Genomic DNA, 21,525 nt, shown 5'->3' on the forward strand with positions numbered 1-21,525 from the left:
ACTTTCAAGCACTACCATTTTACATTATATGATTGCTTGCTTGACATTGTTTTTGACATATGAGGAGATAGAAGTAGCTTCTGTTGCATAGTTTTTGTATTAATCAATCATGTCTTTCATATTGCTATGTTTTGTGTTTGTGATGATAATGCCAATAGGTCTCATGACTTCTGACCCCCTGTCCTTAAGAGATGAAACAGATATGATGCTCTTAAACTGAACAGAACTGTACTGTACTCCTTTATGTATTATAAGTAAAGTTTTACAATAGGCACGTCCTTTTCCTAGTCTATTGCCCATTTACTGTCTTGTTAGCCTAAGGGAGGACTGCGGACGGCGAACCTCTGACCACGCTCATGTCACCATGACTCAATCATAACTATATAGAGGGTATTCCTGTCCCCCCCCCCCCCCCCTCATTTCCACTATTTTCTCAGAGCGTCTGTCTTGAGTGTTCCGGTTGCCATCTTGTTGTACTTGATCAGATGTATTTGTTTTACTGTGTCGTCATGGCATCAGCCACATACAAATAGGTAAGCTCCATATATGGGCACAAAAGGGCGCGTGCCCATATACTGATGACAACAGAGATCTCCATAAGGGCATATCAGTCGGGTCGACGGTGTGAGGGCCGCCCCCAACCTCTAGTGAAACCCTGGCCTACCAATTTTGGGCATGTGATCGTGATTACAGATTAACATAAATACCATTACATGTCTATTTTAATAGCAAATCAAGCTCACACTGTTGTGACCATAGGGCATCAAACGGTCCTGGAATATGCCGGACAAGGCAGGCACAACGTTGTAGAGTCGCAGCAGCTCGCATATTTGGGGGCTGAAGGCCAGGAGCCAAATGCAGAAGATCAGCTACCAGTACTGAAGCTGGAAGTCACACTCGTTGCTTAGAACAGTAGTAAGGCAGTTTAAGCCATCAGCCTCCGCCCAGGCAAAGCGATACTTGTTAAACCTGAGCATCAGCTGGAGGCACCCGGCCACACAGTGGATATACTGAGAGCTTTCACTGGGGGAAACAGTCCCTGTTCCAGTGCTCATTTCTTGGTGTGTACCATGTAGGTTTTGTGAGCCGAGTTGAGTCTTGATCCAATTGAAGTAGTAGCTGAGGTCACTTCCTTCCATCAGGTTGCCAGTTTGGCTGTGATCCTTGCGGCCATGTGGACAGTGAATACTGTAGGTCCTGGCGACTCGGCATGGGAAGAAAGTAGGACCATGCAGTGTTCCTAGTCTTCTTGGCATAGTCAATGTAGATGTTCACCCTCGGTTTCTTCTCCTGCTGCAGAGTGTCATCAATCAGAGTCGGGACGTACTGGACCGTGGAGATTTTAACCATCGGGTTCAGAAACGTCTTTGCATACTGATGTCAGAACGGCCTGCTTCTCCTCAGAGTGAGCCCCCGCAAACTTCTGAACAAACTCACAGTCCTCGGCAGAAATCATCTGAACCTGGAGGTAGGATTGCCAGTTGACCTGATTGCCTCGAACCTCAGCTGTCTTAGCAGCAATGATGTTAGTGGGAACTGCAGCGTTCACAGACCCACAGATATCCATCTTTGAATGTGTAAACTAACTGATAGGTCACACCTCCCAGAGTCACTGGACGGGGACGTTCACGGTTACTTTTGTTGTCCTTATAGGGAAATGTATTGTTTATTGAATGGATCCCCATTAGCTGACGCCGTGGCGACAGCTAATCTTCCTGGGGTCCATATAAAATACATACAAAAAAACACATACAGTAATTACAAATACATTCAACAAAGTTAAATACATGAAAATGCATAATTACAATTTATTCTATAAAATTAAATGCAACATAAGTATAACATTATGGTCATGTGGTCAGCTGTAGCAAGTGTTCCTTTAAAGCATATTTGAAAGATAATTAATTTTGTGTTATGTTAATGTGAGGTGGTAACATGTTCCAAAATGATATTGATCGATACATAACTGTTTGTTTAAGGAGGTTCGTTTTTGGAGCAGGGAGTGATAAATGACCGAGGCTGGCAATTCTGGTGTTATGATTATGTCTGTCACTTGATTTTAATAACTGTATTGGTGTTCCAAATTGGGAAAGACTACGCATATCGTTCCTAGCATTGCCCAAGTTAATGTGCGGTAGGTTGAGGACAGTTGATGATGTCAGTCATCTATATCAGTGATACTCAACCTCAGGCCCGCGGGCCACATCAGGCCCGCGGGACCATTATGACTGGCCCACCAATGAAAATCTAAAAAAAAGAAGAAAAAAAAATCTGGAAAATGAAATAAAAATAAATAAATCTGAATGAAGTTATCTTTAATTACATTATTATAAGTAATACTATTAGAGTTGTACTATTACTCGAACGAAAATAAAAGCTTGGGGGGGGGGGGGAGATGCAATGCAAATGAAAGACATATACTGTGTATCCCTATTCCCTGACATAATTTTATAGCTAAACGGACAGAATTCTATTTTATTTGAATGATGAAACCCAGCTGCCATTAATAGTTGGAAATGGAAATGGAAATTGCGGAAATTGCGGAAATGGAAATTGCGGAAATTGTACTTGCGGAAATGGTGGAAATGGAAATTGCGGAAATTGCGGAAATGGTGGAAATGGAAATTATGGAAATTGAGGAAATTGCGGAAATGGAAATTGCGGAAATTGCGGAAATTGCTCTTCACTTATAGCTATCTATTTTCAGGTAGATTGTTTTATTTTACTCAGTCAGCCATATCACTACTCATTTTTTTTCATGAAAAAGGTCATAGCTGGGTAATCTATTTTCAGGCAAATTGTGTTTATTGTATTTTATTTTACTCAGCCATAACAATTTATTTTCTGTTAACCAACTTGCTGGCTGGCAGGCAGGCAGACAGCTACTCATAGACAGGCAGACAGACAGACAGCTACTCATGGAGAATTGGACAGGCAGGAAGGCAGACAGCTGCTACTCATAGACAGACAGACAGCTACTCATGGACAATTGGACAGGCAGGAAGGCAGACAGCTACTAATAGACAGACAGACAGCTACTCATAGACAATTGGGCAGGCAGGCAGACAGCTACTCATAGACAGACAGACAGCTACTCATGGACAATTGGACAGGCAGGAAGGCAGACAGCTACTCATAGACAGGCAGACAGACAGCTACTCATGGACAATTAGGCAGGCAGGCAGACAGCTACTCATAGACAGGCAGACAGACAGCTACTCATGGACAATTAGGCAGGCAGGCAGACAGCTACTCAGACAGGCAGACAGACAGCTACTCATGGACAATTGGACAGGCAGGCAGGCAGACAGACAGCTACTCATAGACAGGCAGACAGTAAGACAGCTACTCATTGACAGACAGACAAATAACTACTCATGGACAGACAGACAGGCAGGCAGGCAGGCAAAGAGCTACTCATGTTATGTTATTATGTTATTATAACAGCTACTCATGTTATGTGCAATAATTTGTGCAGTTATGGAAACAGCTCTTTGTGTTTATGCAAGAAAATGTAACACATTTATTTATTTACATATTGTGTGCATGCACATTGTACTTTGATACATTTTGCGAAAATAAAGCAATTGAAAGAGAGAAGTTATCAAGTATCATTAATGTCGTAATTTTATCTACTGGCCCCTGGCCCCTTGCCATTTTTGTAATGTGGCCCACAGGTAAATCTATTTGAGTATCCCTGATCTATATGATGCAGCTCTGTGATGTCATTACTGTGATGTCCATATATGGGCATATGCTCAGTAGTTCAAGGCCAGTTTACATCAGTCACCTGATGTCAGCACTGCCATGACTGTACTGTGACTTCAGTACCACTAGAGCAGTGCCCGTGTTGTGATGGCAGAACAGGCCAGATCCATATATGGAGATATACTGTAGGGGTGATCAGGTCCAGACTCCAGAGCTCGGGCAGAGGCTTTTGTGCTGGTTCTGCATGGACAACCGGAAATGCAATGCCCCAACCAGTTATTATTAACGTGTCCCTTTTATGCCCATGTATGGAGTTCTTTGTCAAAGCATGGCAAATGAGGCTTTTGTGCTGGTTCTGGACAACCGGATATGCAGAATACCTGTTCCGCCCGCCTTTAATGCCCATATATGGAGATGCCTGTATGTGTATCTCCCCTCCTACAGCTTTTGTCCCCACAGAATGTCCGCGACACAAACATTAAGGCCCTCATTTATCAATCGAGTGTAAAATCTGCCACAGATTCGAGTGCAGGTTTCGTAGTACACCCACGTCGCCACGGCATTTATAAAGTGATCGCAAACAGCTGATCCTTCCTTAATTTCGTTCTGACGTTAATAAATGTGACGGCTGAAATCTATCTGGCACGCCCTATGAAATCAAGCCTCGCCCTCGTTTTTGCGACCTGAAAACGGCAATACGTTTCCTGAAACCATGGTTACATGGACTTGCTGCCCCAGCTCTCTCATACACACACAGACGCACGCACGCACACGCAACTTGCAACTTGTTGTATCTTAAATAAATAAACCTGCATGAATTAAATAAAGCTGTAGGTCTGTTTCTCCTCTCGCTTCGCTTCCCCCTTGCTGCCCGCCTCACCCCCCCCGCACGCTGACGCACATATCGCAATTTGCAAGCAACTGTCACTGTCTGTTGTTAGTTGTACAGTTATATTAAATTATTAAAGTATTTTTAATTTAATATACAACAAGATCTATTAGTGAACGAAAACCTGAACCTGTGAACCATGAATTAAATAACAAATAGGCGCGCGCGCGCACACACACACACACGCTGCTGTTTTGCATAGGTGCTGCTCCTCGATCCTGATCCTGTCCTGTCTGCCTGTCTGTCTGTCCGTGACACCGTGATCAACTGACCATGCACGTTCGACAGTCTATTTAGATTGCCTCACAGTCGCTAGTCGCTGCAGTGGATAGGCTGTCAACTCAACTCAACTGTCAATATATGAATGTGCAGCTAAAACCGTAGCCCATGTGGCTGGCACTGGAGGAGTGGTGGTGGTGGGCTGGCTGGGTAGCCTACATCTCCGATGCGGTTCCCACTTGCGCTGGCGGTACATTTGGCATTCGAGCGACGCGTCGGGTTTATTAAACGAGGAGGAGATTGCACATGTAACTCCAGAAAGACATCGGCCTACTGTAGATTAGGCTACAGTATATAGGCTACCCATGCATGTTGGGACTCTCCGCAGCTGCAGGCAGCACTGCACTATAGGCTATACTTTCCAACGTCATGGAAATATTCCAGCACAGACAGCCCAAATCCTCGCATGTATGCGCTCATGCAAAACACTGTTTAAATGGCTTAAATCAAGTGCGATTTTAATTGTAAAGTTGGAAAGCTCCTATAAATTTAATATGACACAAAGACACATCTTGTAGGTCCATTCCTTTTTTCTTTTTCTTTTTTTACATGTAGCCCATATACATACAGTTTTATATTAACGTTTTAGGAGTGAATACATATGTTTCGATGCCTTTGGCAGCCTCTCAGCTGGTCAAACAATGCTGCTCCGCCGTTCTGCGACAGAAAAACATGCGTACGCCAGCTGAGGAGCAAACGTGGATTTTCAACGTTGTCACGTTCAATTTCAAGCTTTGGCGGAAATGGTAAATGTCAAAAATGTCGGTAATTTCGGCGTGCACCCATATTTTGGCGTACGCACGGTTGATAAATGAGGGCCTAGATGCCGTTGACAATGAAGGGAAAATGTACGCCATCTTGTCCCCCACACGTCTCATAATGCCATCGACAATGAAAGGAGAAATGTCCGCTGTGACGGCGGACGCCGTCACTATACCTAATGCAGATGCTAACACAATTCTATGTATAATGTAAATAAGGACACAAATTGTAACAAATGCATTTATTGAAGTTAAGGGGGGACACTGAGTTGTCGGTGATTCTCTGAAGTGGTGGATCTCCTCATACACCTACAAATGAGCAGATATAAGGCACATTAGTTTAGGAATAAATAGGACAGCAGACTGTCTAATTGACCAGTATAATGAGAAGACTTGTAAAGAAGGAATGTAAATCTCTGATGTCTAAACTTACCTTTGTGTACTCTCATCCTCCTCTCAGGGTGGTGTTCGGGCAAATGAGTTCCCTCCGGGTATAGGCACCCCTCTTATAGTTCCGGGAGGGACCAAGTGGGAAATGGATAGCAGGGGGGGATTGGGATGGACTACAATGAATGTAATCCTGTATGCGTTGTGTATATACTCTATGCTAACTACTAATTGTAAATGGGTATTGAGGGTGCATATACAGGGAGTAAGTTTATATAAAATGGCATTGTGTGATTCTAAGAATGTGGAATATGGTTATGGTTACCCATGGGGAATGGTATGGGCTAACCAGGTAATGGACTGCCCTATAAAAAGCAGTCAGTTGTCTGTAACCTCAGATATGACAGGTTGTTATGCATATGACATGTCAAAGTGATTGAGAAATAAAGCCTTATTGAAGGTCCCCTGGACTGGTCTATATTCATTTGTTGCCTTGGCCGCTCGACACTCTCACATCCGTCAAATATGACGTAGATTTGTGGCAGCAGGCATTCTGATTGGCCGGTGTGAGATGATGCATGATGATGTACGAGCGCCCCTCACTTCACACGGGTATGATTTTTTTCCTATGGAGTTCTGTGTCAGGCATGTCCAAATATGGAGTGGTGTGATGTCAGAACAGGCCAGCTTATGGAGTTCTGTGTCAGGCATGCCCAAATATGGAGTGGTGTGACGTCAGAACAGGCCAGCTTATGGAGTTCTGTGTCAGGCATGCCCAAATATGGAGTGTTGTGATGTCAGAACAGGCCAGCTTATGGAGTTCTGTGTCAGGCATGCCCAAATATGGAGTGTGGTGATGTCAGAACAGCTCCAGCTCCATACAGTATAATGGACCCCGGGCCAATTTGGCAGTTTTGGACAACTATGGGCATAATAATTACCATGGCAGGGTTGACACCTATTTGATGTCACTCTACATAATATAAAGCTGAATGACTGTTACTTATTCTGATTGTGTGGCAGGTTTGGGATTTTGGCACAATTCAAAGGTCTAACATACAGAATATATTTTCAAGTTTGGCCAATTACCCTCACCTGATTTTCTTAAGAATTTTGACATCACAGCGAGATACCTGCACGTTCACTCCAAACAAAACTTTGAAGTCAGCAAGTTCAAACAAACTTTCAGTAATGGATATATGCAAAGGGAGGAGGCCGAGAAAGATGAGAAGCTGTCTCGCCCTCTATCCTATGCGATCCAAAAGGGACATAATTCGCCTCAGGAGGCGGGACGTGGACATGCCGCGTTTGCTGTGTGAAGTCGGTAGGGGAAACTATGGGGTTGTTTACGAAGCCATCACCCGAAGAACCAGGGTAGCCGTTAAGAAGGTTCAGTGCAACACCCCTGAAAACATCAAGATGGCCCTGGCCGAGTTCTGCGTCATGGCGAGCCTGGGAAAGAAACACAAAAATGTGGTCCAGCTTAAGGAATGTGTGTTACAAACGAATGACATGGCCGAGAAGATGAGTCATGGGAATAAAACTACCAAGTTTTACCAAACTGTCCTCAACAGTGAGACAACATGCCACCTATGGTTTGTCATGGAGTTCTGTGAGGGCGGGAACCTCAACCAGTATATCTTGTCACAGCGGCCCAATACCCGCACCAACAATAGCTTAATGCGCCAACTGACGAGCGCTGTGGCTTTCTTACACGAGAACAACGTTGTCCATCGTGACCTCAAGCCAGACAACATCCTAATTTCACATAAGTCCGGCTCACCGATCCTCAAGGTAGCGGACTTTGGCCTCAGCAAAATCTGCACAGGTCTCGGTTCAGGCTGCGGAGACGGCATCAAGTGCACAGTGCCAGGCGGCAAAAGAATTGCAGTCAACAACAAGAATGCTGTGGATGTCAACAACTTCTGGCTGTCGTCTGTCTGTGGCTCAAACTTCTACATGGCACCCGAGGTGTGGAAGGGCCACTACACGGCAAAGGCCGACATCTTTTCCCTGGGCATCATCATCTGGGCTATGATTGACCGCACCACGTTCATTGACCCAGAGTCCAACCGTGAACTCCTTGGCACCTACATACGGCAAGGCGCTGACATTGTGCCCGTCGGGAAGGCACTGTTTGAGAACCCCAATAGAGTTATTCACATCCCTCAGAAGACCAGGAGCATGTCACAGGGACTGCGGAGGCTTCTTCAGGACATGCTGGCTGTCAACCCCCAGGAAAGGCCCGACGCCTTCCAGCTGAAGGTGCGGATGGACGAGGTAACCTGTGAACTATGATGACCACCAAGCTCCACCCTTCCCCTCTTCCCGTCCAGTCATAGGCCCGGATTAACAATGGAATTTAGTGGCGCTTAAAGGGCCACTTCACCCCTTTTGCAACCAGTTGTTTGGGAGACAATAAACACTTTCCTGGGTTTTTCATGTGGGTAATATGTGTTTTTAGATATTTTAGTATTTCGGTGTCCATTACCCACAAGGAGCAGTGGACCAAAGCATTATGGGAATTGTAGTCCAGGAAGGAAGTGAGCCCAGTGTCCATGAGGTCATGGAGCCCATGGACACTGAAATACTAAAATATCTAAATACACATATTACCCACATAAAAACCCCATGCAGGAAAGTGTTTCTTGTCTCCCAAAGTGGCCCTTTAAGCGCCACAGCTCGCATCTTGCAAGGCCCTGTGTGAGACTATTTAAAAATGATACAGCTGTTGCTTCCGTCTAAACCGTATTCACAGGTCACCAATTTCAATGTAACACAGCACAGGAACCCCAGCTATAGTGTGTTTGGTCGTCCAACAGTTTCTCAACCACTCGGTGGGAGCAGAGCCATCTAATAGAAGAGTTACGATATAGAGGGGGCAGAAACAGATCGAGTGCTCGAGTGCTGTTCATGCAGCCTGAACTGAGCCACGCTGGAGTTGGAAATACGTTGTTTTCAATGAGGGCGGCGCAAACAAGAGCTATTTTAACCATGTGTGCAACATGACAACTGTTTTAAAGTATTGTACAGTAACAACTAAAGTCTCTTTAATGTTTATGTTGTACTATTACTACAAAACAATTTAAAATAAGGGATTTAAGATCATTAAAGCTGGGCTGTTGCCTGGTGAGTCCAATGCATTTCTGCCTACTTCCGGTCCAGGACTTGGCCCAGTTGGTTGTCCCCACGCTCAATGTGTAGCGTATGTAGGAGAGCCGCCATTGGACTGGCCCCATGAAGTGAATACAGTTTGCGTAACTCTGTCTATATCTTAGGCTCTGGGTGGGAGTAGACTCAAAAATAGCAGATCCAGTTGGGAGCAGCAGCGATTGTGCTGGCGGTGGCCTTGTACACGGCGGTGCGTTTACACTACAGTGGCTTTGAGGGGCTAGCATAATGCCGAGCTTTCCTGGTTTGTGTGATTACAAACATTGGCTTGTGATTGGCTGATCACCCCATAGCGATTGAGCAAATTTACATATTGAAGCTAAAAGTGACAGAAAAGGGAGGACACTTGACATTTTGTGATGATTTGATTGTCTGAGCACGGAATGTGATGTATGATGATGTATGATGAAAGAAAAGGAAATGTGCACTGAATGCAGATGTCCACCAGGCTGGGTTGCCTATACCAAGGGCCCGCGTCAGATGCCTTCGTAACATATAGGCCCCGGACCTATTTTTTTACAGTCTATATGCCGCGGACACAATTTTGTGAATCTAAAAAACCTTGTTTGACCGTCATTGTCACGTGACATCATGACACACAAGAGCATTTGTGCCTGCATTTGGGAAGCATCATGTGTGTGCAACAGTCATTTGCGGTGCCCTCTATCTCTATGCGTGTATTAAGTAGAATTGTGGTTGGCTCCGTGTTTAGATGCCCCCCGCTCAATCTGTGCAAAGGATTTGAGTCAGTCGTAAGATCTGACTGATGGGCCTATGTTTTAATCATATGACTCCAGGGATAAAAGGGACAAAAAATCTGTAGGGCTAGTAAAAGGTGTGTTTTGTAGAAAATGCAGTCAGGCACAAATGATATATGGCATGTGGAGTTGCATCGTGGTCCGAGGAATCCAGGGCAAAACTAAATGTATTACCTACACGGTCCAAGGGTTGTTATAGCTCCAACATGACTTTTTCTCAAAATTCATTGCACTCCCCCCAAAATGTTTGTGGTTTGCCTTTGTCCCCTCCTAATGGTTGTTGTGCAACAGTTTGATTACTTCATTTTGGTGTAATGACGTTGAGAATTAGATTTTTCCATCCAAACTCCCACCATGTTATTGAATTTGTAGTGGTGTGTTGAGTTTCATACAGCGAATAAAAACAAAATAGTTAAAATAGCCGACGAAAATAGCCGACAATTCACAACACATCACTATGTTGTGAGCCTGGAGATATACAAGATAAAAATCACACCTGTGTGAAGTGAGGGGCGCTCTTATCGTCGTACATCATCATGACGTAAATTAGACACTATGCCTATTTGCTCAGACACTATACGGTATGTAAAATTGTCCATTCATTGTCAATGGGAATTGTGTATGACAGAAATATAGCCGATTTGCTCAGACACATCTAATCTAACTATAATTCACTCAATGTCTGAACGAATGAATGTCTGAAACACTGTCGTAGCTCCTCACTATAATATTACGGAGGTCTTAACGAAGCCCTTGTTTCAATTTAACTAATTATTGATTCATAATGAATTTATTAGTGAATTAAAATGTCCCATCGACGATGGGAAAATGAGAAAACTCACATCAAGTCATTTTCTCTCATAGATTGGCCATCAAGTATAATGTACTAAGTAGTCTGACTAATTTGCACAATAGTTTTTCTTATAGCACTTAATTATTACTTAATTACATTACAATTTAGGCATTTAGCAGACGCTCTTACTCGAGAGCAATTCACAATAAGCAAGGTAAACATGAGATAATGCATCAAATGCATATAGAAGTTATAGAATCATAGGTAAACCAAGAAAATAAATCACACTCATGTGAAGTAAGGGGCACTCTTATCATCATACATCATCACATTCTGTGCATGCTCAGCGAATCAAATCTTCACACTCCGTGGTACAAATGCATAATGCATACAAGTGCATAGGGAGCCCCTCAAAAAACATTGAGATTGAAAAAATCTATTGCTGAGAGGGATGAGACTAATATCCACGCAGTGATATTAGTATCGCTACGCGAGGCTAGGAGCAGCGAACACCGCTAAAAAATCTGTATATACTAATTACATTAAATTTGCATAAGCCTGCAGCAACACAAACGTGATGCAAAGCTTGCATGGCCAATCCATGAAGCCGATGGGTAGGCCAATCAGGTAAGGTGATGACTACAGTACATCCCGCCCCCCTACACAGAGAGAGAGAGAGAGACCGACAGATACAGACATTCATGGATTGTTGGTTCTGCACACTGGTTGTCCGACAGAATTCTCACTCGGAAACAACACATCCCAAGCGGTCATCGGTGACAAACATAACACATCCCGTGACGTAATATATTTAAAGATGTATATTACCCCCACGACTAGCGTTGACTTATTTGGGCGAGGCTGATATGGCGTCACGCTACACCACAAATTATATAGGCTCACAAACCGCTCCATTTCTTATTGTGCGACAGGTACGACGGAATCGTATTCTGCAGGCTATGCAGTGAACATGCACTTTTTTCAGACATTTGGGCAACACGGTGGAGAGATCTGATGTTCAGGGCAGGCAAACTAAACATCAGGAGTTCAAACTATTCAGTTAGAATGAAAGTAGTTAAAGCTAAGAAGAACACCTCAACACACAAAAATGACAAAAAAGACATGAACACTTGCAATCGGAGGAGACGAAAGATGGGAAGGGTGCTACGAAAAGCCAATGAAGTCTTATCCTATCCCATCCGATCGATTATTCATGTCAATAGGTTGAAGAAGCTAAACTCGGAGGCCGAATTGAAGCAGACGATGGAGAACGGCAGCGCGGACGTCCCCATGAAAGAAGACCCTGTCACCATTACTTTCCTTAAAAACAAACCGTTGGAACACACCATTGTTATGGCGCCACGTTACAATTTGTTACGCGAATTCGGTAGGGGAAACTATGGGGTTGTTTACGAAGCTATCACCCGACAAACTGGGGCACGGGTAGCTGTTAAAAAGGTCCAGTGTGACACTCCCGAAAAGGTCGAGCTGGCCCTAGCTGAGTTCTGGGCGATGGCGAGTCTGCGTCAAAAACATGAAAATGTGGTCCAACTTGAGGAATGTGTGTTACAAAGGAATGACATGGCCGAGAAGATGAGTCACGGGAATAAGAATTCCAAACTGTACCAGCGGCTGGTGGAGACCTCACTCAAAGGTGAGCGCATCCTGGGTTACCTGGAGGAGCCATGCTACCTGTGGTTCGTCATGGAGTTCTGTGAGGGCGGGGACCTCAACCAGTATATCTTGTCACGGCAGCCCAGTCCCCACACCAACAAAAGCTTCATGCGTCAACTGGCGAGTGCCGTGGCTTTCTTACACAAGAACAACATAGTTCACCGTGACCTCAAACCAGACAACATCCTCGTTTCACAGAGGTCTGGCTCACCGGTCCTCAAGCTAGCCGACTTTGGCCTCAGTAAGGTCTGCAAAAATATTATTGCTTCGAGTGACAAAGACAGCGACACGTGTGCAGTGACAGGCGGAGGACGAGTTAGAGTCAATAACAAGAGGGCTACTGTTGACGTCAGCAACATTTGGCTGTCGTCGGCCTGTGGCTCAGACTCCTACATGGCACCCGAGGTGTGGGGGGGCCACTACACGGCAAAGGCCGACATCTTTGCCCTGGGCATCATCATCTGGGCTATGCTTGAGCGGATCACATTCATTGACCCAGACTCCAAGCGTGAACTGCTTGGCACGCACATACAGCAGGGCATGGAAATTGTGCCGGTTGGCAAGGCATTGCTGGAGAACCCCAAGATGGTTCTCCGCATCCCTCAGAAGAGCGGGAGCTCCATGTCGGAGGGAGTGCGGAGGCTTCTCCAGGACATGCTGGCTGTCAACCCTGAGAAGCGCCCAGACGCCTTCCTGCTGGAGGTGCGGATAGACATAGTGACATGTGATGCACGATGACCGGCATCTTCCCCTTTCAATCCACCCCATCAGAGAAGGGACTTTAGTTTTGTGTTTGCAAAATAATCATCAATATGACGCCAGAAGCACACCGTTAGTAGACCCCTTGTTTGTGTTTGTTTATTGATTTGTAAAACTTTGATTTGATTTAGTTCCTCTTGTTCCTCTCTTAGACTCAGAGCGTTCCCATGTGCCCATATGCTGAATTCTAACAGGACAGGCAGGGGCTGTCAGAATTCAGCAAATAGTCTTTTCGTTCTTTCTTGATCCAAAGAGTTGCAGCATATTCAAGATGGCAGCAAAGAGCAGAGAGAACAAAGGAAGGTTTCTTCTGAATTGGAAGTTGCAAATCGGTGGCCTGTAAGCCTAATTTATTTATTCTATATTGTGTTTTTACGTTCATGTTTTGTGTGCTTTTGTCTTTTTTTCCCCCAGTGATTTGCCTTTTTTTAAGGGTGCTAGCCGCTCCTATATTCATGTTTGTGTTTAGTTCAATGTTTGTTTTGTAAACGCCAAGCCTGAGGAAGGTCGCAAGACCGAAACGTTGCTCAATAAAATTGCTCTGAACTAGCAAGTGGCAGTGTGCGGATGTCCCTCCTTTCACATTGTTTTGTAAACGCCACCATTGACAATGAAGGGAACATTACGTCATATTGTCTCTTTATTGTTAATGGCGTTTAATGTTAGTGTTTTAATATATTAGTGCCCCTCACTTCACACAGGTGTGATTTTTTTCAGTACCTTAATGGTAGGGACCGTAGGGTTAGGGATGGGTTAACCCAATCTGAGAACCCATCGAGAGACTATAGGGTTAACCTAGCTCTGGTCCATATAGCTCTAATGCTGTTGCATTTAGATGCAACGGCATTAGAGCTATGGACCAGAGCTAACCCTAACTTAACCCTAACCTGATTACGGCTGTATTAACTACTATTCAATTAAATTCAACCCAAAAAGTACTTTAACTGGTCTGGTGACAAACATTTGAGAGATTGTCTGTTACTTAATTGGCCCAACAACATAGCCTACATCATCTTTATCAAAACAACTATGCACTATAAACTTAAATGAATACAGTAAAAGGTCTATATCTTTAGTCATTTAACGGTATGCACATCCAACACAGAAAGAGGAAAGATGCTGGTTGTCTCTGTGAAACTCATAGTTCTTGCATGCTGTCAGTTACAGGTTGTAATATAAAAGGCCTTTAGCTTTTATACACAATGAGTATGAGTTATATCAGAAGAAACCAAAGAAAACCACTTATCATTCCGTTATAATATAATTCAAATAGAACCACTGGTGAGTCTGGTGTAAGACAGTCTGAACTCACATCCACAAGAGTTTCATTTTGATGTTTGTCCACCTGCTGCCTTGAAAAAGCTCGCTCGCGGGCGGGCAGAACAACAGCCGGAAGTACACACAGACACCATAGAAGAAGTGTGTGTGCGCGTGCGCTGCTTTAGTCTACCTCAAGCTCAAACACAATCTTACGGCGGTAGGTTATGTTTTCATTTGAATTGATTTGAAAAGGTTAATGTTTATACGTTGTATACACATATGTATATTTGTTGTATTCCTTCTCGTGGAATAAACGCCAACTGGTGTTGATTCAATGTATTAATGTGGGAAACAGAACTACTTCTAATCTTGGCCAGAATGGCCACCGTTTAGCATTTTGTGTTATGTTAATATTTAACTATCATTTGTTAGATATTTGTGTTGAAGGAGGAAAACTCCGTGTGTTTAATTGTTACCTACTGCTCGGTGTGTTTAATTGTTACCTGCTGTTCATGTTTGTCAAAGGACCTAAAATAAGCTAAGCTAACGACCGGTGACCCGGTCATGCTTAGCAATAAGTGCTAGTGGGTTAGCATTAACTAAATACAACAATTTTTAGAATTTTGTCTAGAGTGACTTGGAACTGTGTGAGATCGGAATAAACCGAGTACGCATGAACTCTGGTAAACAAACTACAATAAGGTAACGGTCACATTGCGGTTGCGGAGAAAACAAGCTAGGATACCAGGTAAAAAAAATGAACGCCTCAATTCAACATGCTATCTAAAATACAATTGAAGTGGTGCATGAGAAAAACAATCAAACGTTAGAACAATAATACACTGGCATGCTGCATCTACACAACAAGGAAGTAATCCACAGTTTTACTGTCAGACTAGACTTTATTTTATTTTGTTTTTTCTCGTCTCTATCCAAGCTGTCGAGCAACAGGACGGAACCATGAGCAGTGTAAGTTAATTAGTTTGAATACTTTAATAACAGTTTGCGAAAAAGAACACACGAGTACAGTTTAATACAAATGCAATGCTAAAATGATTGAACCCAAGAAAGCACCATATGGCATTGGGGTCCTGTTTATTCAAGTCATTGAAACATTTAATGACAGACAAATATACAATTTATACAAATGCATAATATAGAGCCGTATCATTGGGCTATGCTAGATGTATGTGCGTTTGCACATGCGATACCAATTTCTGTGTGTGTTTTTTTACTTCAGGGTCTGAGGAAGAGAAAGTCTACGACTCTATCCAAGGGAAACAAGAAGACAAGCAGGATGGATGATACTAGCTCTGCTAGTAGTGACGCTAGCCCCGCTAACTCCAACACAGACGCATCCGAAGCCAACGATGCTACAGACGTGTTGGACAGCAGCATGAACAGTAAGTGTTTGTTATAGGGCCATACAGTATTAAGTGAGTGACAATGCAGGGCGAGCTGTCCATGGCACATTGAGATTTTAAGACTTATCACCTGAGTCCGATTCTAAAAACGATATTTGTGGAAAAAACATATTTCACAAAAGTGACAAAATCACAACCCCCCCCCATCTGAACGTGTTTTGCTCCAGAGACCTCCAGAAGCAAATGTTTCATTAACGGAACTTCAACATGCATTTTAAAACTGTTTTAATATTAAATCATATCGTTTATGTCCCTCAAACGTATTTCTAATGGTTTTCTAAAGGCTTAAATCACCACTCTAATAACCATTCCATGACATTTCTCTCTGGCTTCTGAAGCCGTTTTAGATGCAGTACCACAATGTCCTGAAGTGGTGGGGTGGCCTAGCTCTTCAAGGATTTACACAAAATATTCAATATTTTTCAGAAATAGCAGATCTTCAAGCTCTAGTGGGCTATATATGAGCTTGTATATCTGCTATTTTCCAATAGCCAAAGAAATACAAATAAATAAACAGATGCCTTCAATAATGGATGAGTTGGACATGACTCTACTGCTGTTCCTGCTGCTAGTGGTATTACTAGTACTGCCATCTGTATTAATACTAAAATTATCACTGCACGTGTAGGTGTCGGCGATGTAGTAGATTTGACCTGCGAGGGATCTGACGCAGCTGTTGTTGACCTGACCAACAATGACTCTATAGTGGTGAGATACACAACACGCACACACTCACTCTGTCTCTCTTGACGCACCATGGACATGCACAAAGTGCTGACCCACCCTATACGCGAACAACGCGGCCGCTTAGGGCCCGGGAGTTGCCAGGGCCTCCCGCAGACTGCCGTCCAAACTAATGTATCTGTATTTTTCTACTGAATTGAACTGATCAGGCGAGCACTATCAGTTGCTTTGGGAGCCAGTGAAGAATGTTGCACTTGTCATTTGTTGTATGTGTCGGGGAAATTCTTATTAAAGAATTCAGTCTTAATTATATTTGAAAGTAACCTTTCTGGAAAACCGCTTTTCTGACTTTTGATGTCTGTCTCTCTGTCTGTCCAGGTGGTTGATGAACGTAAGTGTTATTTTTATTCAACTGCATTCTAGATTTCTACTAATTTCAGATACTAAATCAACAATATTATAATCAACCAACCAGAAGTATGGAGTACAAGGACCAGGTCCTAGATCAGTGATATTACTACAGCCTAGTAAATTAGTACAATCTCAGATTTCAGTTCATATTCTAAAAGCAACTCAGATGAGGTAGCATCTGAAGAATTAATATATTTTTGTGGTCCTTTATTTTCTCTTTCGTCTTACTTAACCTCTCTCTTCCTATCTCCTCATGTTCTCTGTCAGGTTCTCTCAACAAGAGTCCGGAGAGTTACGTGGTCAGCAGTGATGAAGATGATAAAACAAATGAAGAACAAAACAGTAGAACCAGGTATTAGACAGTCCTAAAGGTTGAACTGGAATAGTGGGAACCATAATATTAAATCGGCTACATTTTCCGAAATATATAAAAATAGTAATAAAAAAAAATTAGTAAAGTAATACAGGTTCGGGACTCCAACACGCTGTCGGGCTGCATTGGAGCCTAGGTGCCCGGACCACTAGGGCCAGTGGTCCGGGCCAGAATGAGCTTTATAGAGTGCCAAAGTCCTGATGTCACTCGCTAGTCCTTTGGTTCCAAGGACTTTTTTTCTCTATGGACACCGTCTTGGCGATATTGTCAGGGACGTGTGTGTGTATCATTTATGACGGTGAGTCATATTTGACAGTGAGTCTGTTTCTAGTTAAAATGGTACTGCTCCTGATTTACCCGTGGACTTGGCGCCCTCTACCGACTTCGGTGCTCTATTGGGGACCAATTGTACAAAATCAGGGACGTGCTGCTTTTAATAGACATACATTGTTGAGGTTAATATGAATTTGGCGATATAATTACATGGCAAGTGTAAGCTATAATCGGGATTAATTTACTGGTTGATCTCTGTTAATGCAATTTAATTCAAAGGGTAACATCTGAAATGGAAAAGAACATTATGAATAGTAAGGATGACAGTGGACTGATCGTGAAGGAAGGAAATGTTGCAGCCAATGAATTTATCTGTTTGTCATTCAAACATTTCCTCCCCTTACACATTCTTATGTTTTATGTTCTGTTTCCAGGGCGACGCCTGGAACCGTCAGCTGTCCTGTGTGTATGGATGCCTACACAGAGGTAGAAACCAATTTTATAATTGGAGGGGAATTTGATTTAAAACACTTCATGCGTCCTTTAATATCTACTTAAATATCTACTACTACGTCCAACCAGGGAAACTCCCCCCTGTCGGGTGTAAAGGAGCAACTTGGACACTCATGCATGAAGGAAGCATGAGTTCAAGTCTGTTGCTCTCCCCAGGTTGGCGGAGGGTGTGTAGAGCCCAGGATCACATTAGATCATTGACACGGGTGAAAAATGGGTTACAAAATCGTGGGATAAAAATGATTTATACCACAATGTGGCCATATGTTGTGTTAACCAAATTATGCCAGACCCAAGATTTCTCGGGATTTATGCTCGCAACCTCCTTTGCCAACATGATAAGTTTGTTTAATGTTATTTAATCCAGAATTAATAGTACTTTATTTACCGTTCTTAGAATCCATCGTTGGCCTCCGGTGGCTCCCATGGTGACTACATTGAATATCCAAAATCTCCTGCACGCACGCGATCTGAAGCATTTTAGGGCTCAGATTGAGATAAAGGACCATGTTTAGAGCTTAATAATACATACATTTGAGGTCACGCTATGCATAATAGTCAATCACTTCCGGCTTGGCCGGATGAGTGCTCTTCTTTGCTTATGTTGCGCATTTCTCTGGCACTAGCCTCACGTTACCGCCTATGGTAACGGGAGGGAATGTGTCAATATGAATATTTCTGTTTGATTGTAGATAGCGGTAGGTTAGTCTTGTCTACTTGCTGTCGTCTAATATTGTGTATTAATATGAATAATTCTATTTACCAGATTATAAAGGGTGTTAACTAAGCTAGTATTGTCTACTCGGTGTCATCCTATAGTCTGTATTAATATGATTTCTTTTCATTTTCAGATCGTAGACAGCGGTAGGCTAGTGGTTTCTACTCGCTGTGGTCATGTGTTCTGCAGTCAGTGTCTCAGGGATGCGCTGCATCACTCTCACAGCTGTCCTACCTGCCGCAAGAAACTCACACCTCGAAATTACCACCCCATATACATCTGAGCACTACACGGTGTATGTGTGTGTGTGTGCACGCATGCATACGTGCCTGTTTGTGTTAGATTTTAAAGGACATTTGAGAGGGGCGTCAGTTGGCGCAGGGGTCGAGTTTTTGCCCACCACTGTGTAGATGGAGTTTGAATCCTCGACGATGACTTGGCTTGGCTTTCCAATGATTAATTTTCCCGTTGTTTGATTTGTTTGATTGTCTCTGAACAAATTTGAACCGGAAATTCTCACGTTTCCGGTTCGAATCTGTTGCAGAGCCAATCAAACGAAGCTATGGGGAAATGTACCAGAACCGATGACGTCACCTTCTGGAACCCTGGGACGGCAGTTATGCACAGAGGATATTGGCTGTATTCGTGGGCGGGGGGGGGAGGGCAATCTCTATTGTTGCATTAGCGACTCCTACAGGTTGGTCACTGGATCACATCTTCAACAGGGACTGGAACTGGGAAGGATGGCGTGTTCGTCTGCATGCATTACATCCTCCCGGTGAAATAACTGTCCTGTGAAAAGAATTTGGCTGCTGATGTCACATGTATCAGCCAAGATGCATGTGGTCGATCAAGCCATCTGCAAGACCAAACTGCAGGGTTCAATGGAGACGGGGAATAATGGCATGTTAAATGACCAAATTGGGAGAAAATTAAAAATTCGAAACTAACTTAAGTCAATTTCATCTGTGGCTGGTAAGTCTGTACTTGCCACTTTGGACTGCTGTTAGATTAGAGAATGTTATACATGACAGATAATTGTATTTATTTTTAATTTATTGTGTCCCCACCTATTTTATTTCCACTTGTTTTGTTTTTCTAATTGGTTTTATTCTCCTACCAGTCTACCGGATGTCTTTTTTTTATTAACCACTTTAACCCTTAAGTAAACTGGACCTGAGCTCTGTACGTTTTTCCCATTAACGCCAAATTTCTAAAGCAAAAATAGCCAATCTACAACCTCGCAAGGTGTGAGCTTGTAGATCAGCTATTTTTGGCTAACACCCCCCCCCCCCTTCCTGAATTTGGATGCTTTAGTGGAGATCCACCCCCCTCCCCCGAATATGGATGCTTGAGTTCAAGTGGTTAAAATAATTGTACTTGTTTTAGAGTAAATTTAATAAAGATTGTGTATCTTGAACTTTAGTCATTTACCTTGCGTTTATAAGCTCACCAGATAACTTTCTGGAGACCTTGTTGGTTGAAACTTGAATAAACGGTTGACCATGATGGGAGCAAGTTATTTTACCCTTTGTGATTTTCTTTAGAGCATCCTTGATCTGTTGGATTGTTTGTGCATGTTCGTACTAATGGGACTTAGGATCTATGGGCAGTTCCCCGTCTGAAGTACTGTACTTAAAATGTACCTCAAAATTTTACATTTAGCAAACTTCTGCTACATCTCGGAAGCAAATATTGTACATTTTACTCCCATTCCAACATTTTCCGTCAGTCACATCACGTGACATAAGGGTTGGAGTGGAGATCCCTGATATTGGCCAGCGACTCTACATCTGACCTCAAACCCTTAGATCTCCATTTATGGAGCTGACCTCTTCTGACATTCCATATGTTGATCTTCCTCTTCGATGTCTCCCTTTTGACCAAAGTTATTATTGCAGCTGCGCCCGGCAGCACACTCAACAGGCCCGAACATTAAGGCCCTGACATTGCATATGTTGATCTGACCTCTCAAGACACACTCCATATATGGCCAGTACAGAATTAATTCCATATGTTGATCTGACCCCCCCCCCCCCCCCCCCCCCATGCAAAAGAGCCAGCGCTCGCCCAGCAGTCTGCTGCTGCCCAGGCGGATGTGTGCTACTTTGTGTTTATTATAATGTGTATGTCACGCTTGCAGACATGTGACACTGTTTTATTGGTGTTACTGCACTGCAGGTCTGCTGACTTGTGAACAGTACAGGCTAGCGATCTGCTGTTTTTGAATGCAACCCCATTCCTCCTGTCCAATGTCTGGCGAGAATGGAGCCCATGTGCTCCAACTACGGATAAATAAGCGGTTGAAGATGGATGGATGGATGGAAAAAGCCCCATAAGAGAGAAACCCACTCAGATGATTATCTTAATGTGCAACATTGTTTCTCTCACTCTGTGGAACAGAGTCAAACTAAATGTTATGCCTCAGCTCCTACAATTCCAAGTGCTTGTCTGGGTGGGGGTCTCCAGTTCTTTGTCTGGGTGGGGTTCTCCAGTTCTTTCACTTATTTGTTTTATCTAGCTCTGATATAGCTAAACATTATTCTACTGCTGTTGGAAAAGTGAATGTTGAACTTGAATTACCAAAGCTATATGTCAGTTTTTTTTAAATTTTGTCCCAAATGAATGATCCACAGAAAATGTGCTAGCAGACCAACATAATATGGTCCGAGATATGTCAAAATGTGTTT

General features: G+C 43.3%; 3 protein-coding genes and 1 pseudogene across 5 annotated transcripts; 3 read left to right on the plus strand and 1 right to left on the minus strand.

The window, feature by feature from the left end:
* Positions 1–722: 722 nt before the first annotated feature.
* Positions 723–1,567, minus strand: LOC308322150 (V-type proton ATPase subunit H-like; annotated as a pseudogene). Its single transcript has one exon. The product of its transcript is annotated as a V-type proton ATPase subunit H-like (transcript).
* Positions 1,568–7,323: 5,756 nt separating this feature from the next.
* Positions 7,324–8,322, plus strand: LOC308322152 (serine/threonine-protein kinase 35-like; the record flags this gene model as incomplete). Its single annotated transcript, XM_080773345.1, has 1 exon — positions 7,324–8,322. One exon carries the CDS (start codon positions 7,324–7,326, stop codon positions 8,320–8,322), a length of 999 nt encoding a protein of 332 aa, XP_080629471.1.
* A 3,777-nt stretch (positions 8,323–12,099) lies between these two features.
* On the plus strand, positions 12,100–13,158 carry LOC308322153 (serine/threonine-protein kinase 35-like; the record flags this gene model as incomplete). Its single annotated transcript, XM_080773346.1, has 1 exon — positions 12,100–13,158. The coding sequence occupies one exon, from the start codon at positions 12,100–12,102 to the stop codon at positions 13,156–13,158; it is 1,059 nt and encodes a 352-aa protein (XP_080629472.1).
* A 1,429-nt stretch (positions 13,159–14,587) lies between these two features.
* rnf4 (ring finger protein 4) lies at positions 14,588–20,336 on the plus strand. 2 transcript variants are annotated; one of them, XM_080773742.1, is made up of 8 exons: positions 14,588–14,656; positions 15,377–15,408; positions 15,680–15,842; positions 16,492–16,571; positions 16,926–16,938; positions 17,226–17,310; positions 18,039–18,090; positions 18,969–20,336. In XM_080773742.1, the coding sequence occupies exons 2-8, from the start codon at positions 15,400–15,402 to the stop codon at positions 19,116–19,118; spliced, it is 552 nt and encodes a 183-aa protein (XP_080629868.1). In that variant the 5' UTR covers positions 14,588–14,656; positions 15,377–15,399; the 3' UTR covers positions 19,119–20,336. The 2 variants fall into 2 exon arrangements, with proteins under 2 accessions (XP_080629868.1, XP_080629869.1); XM_080773743.1 differs by lacking the exon at positions 14,588–14,656 and having other exon boundaries at positions 14,689–15,408.
* The last annotated feature ends 1,189 nt before the right edge of the window (positions 20,337–21,525 follow it).

The sequence above is a fragment of the Protomyctophum bolini genome (assembly GCF_963924005.1).
Source record: "Protomyctophum bolini genome assembly, chromosome: 10".
Lineage (NCBI taxonomy): Eukaryota > Metazoa > Chordata > Actinopteri > Myctophiformes > Myctophidae > Protomyctophum > Protomyctophum bolini.

Coding starts and splice junctions, on each gene's coding strand:
- rnf4 (XM_080773742.1), top strand. Junction 15,843..16,491: donor GTTGGACAGCAGCATGAACA/GTAAGTGTTTGT, acceptor CTGCACGTGTAG/GTGTCGGCGATGTAGTAGAT. Junction 17,311..18,038: donor GAACAAAACAGTAGAACCAG/GTATTAGACAGT, acceptor TTCTGTTTCCAG/GGCGACGCCTGGAACCGTCA.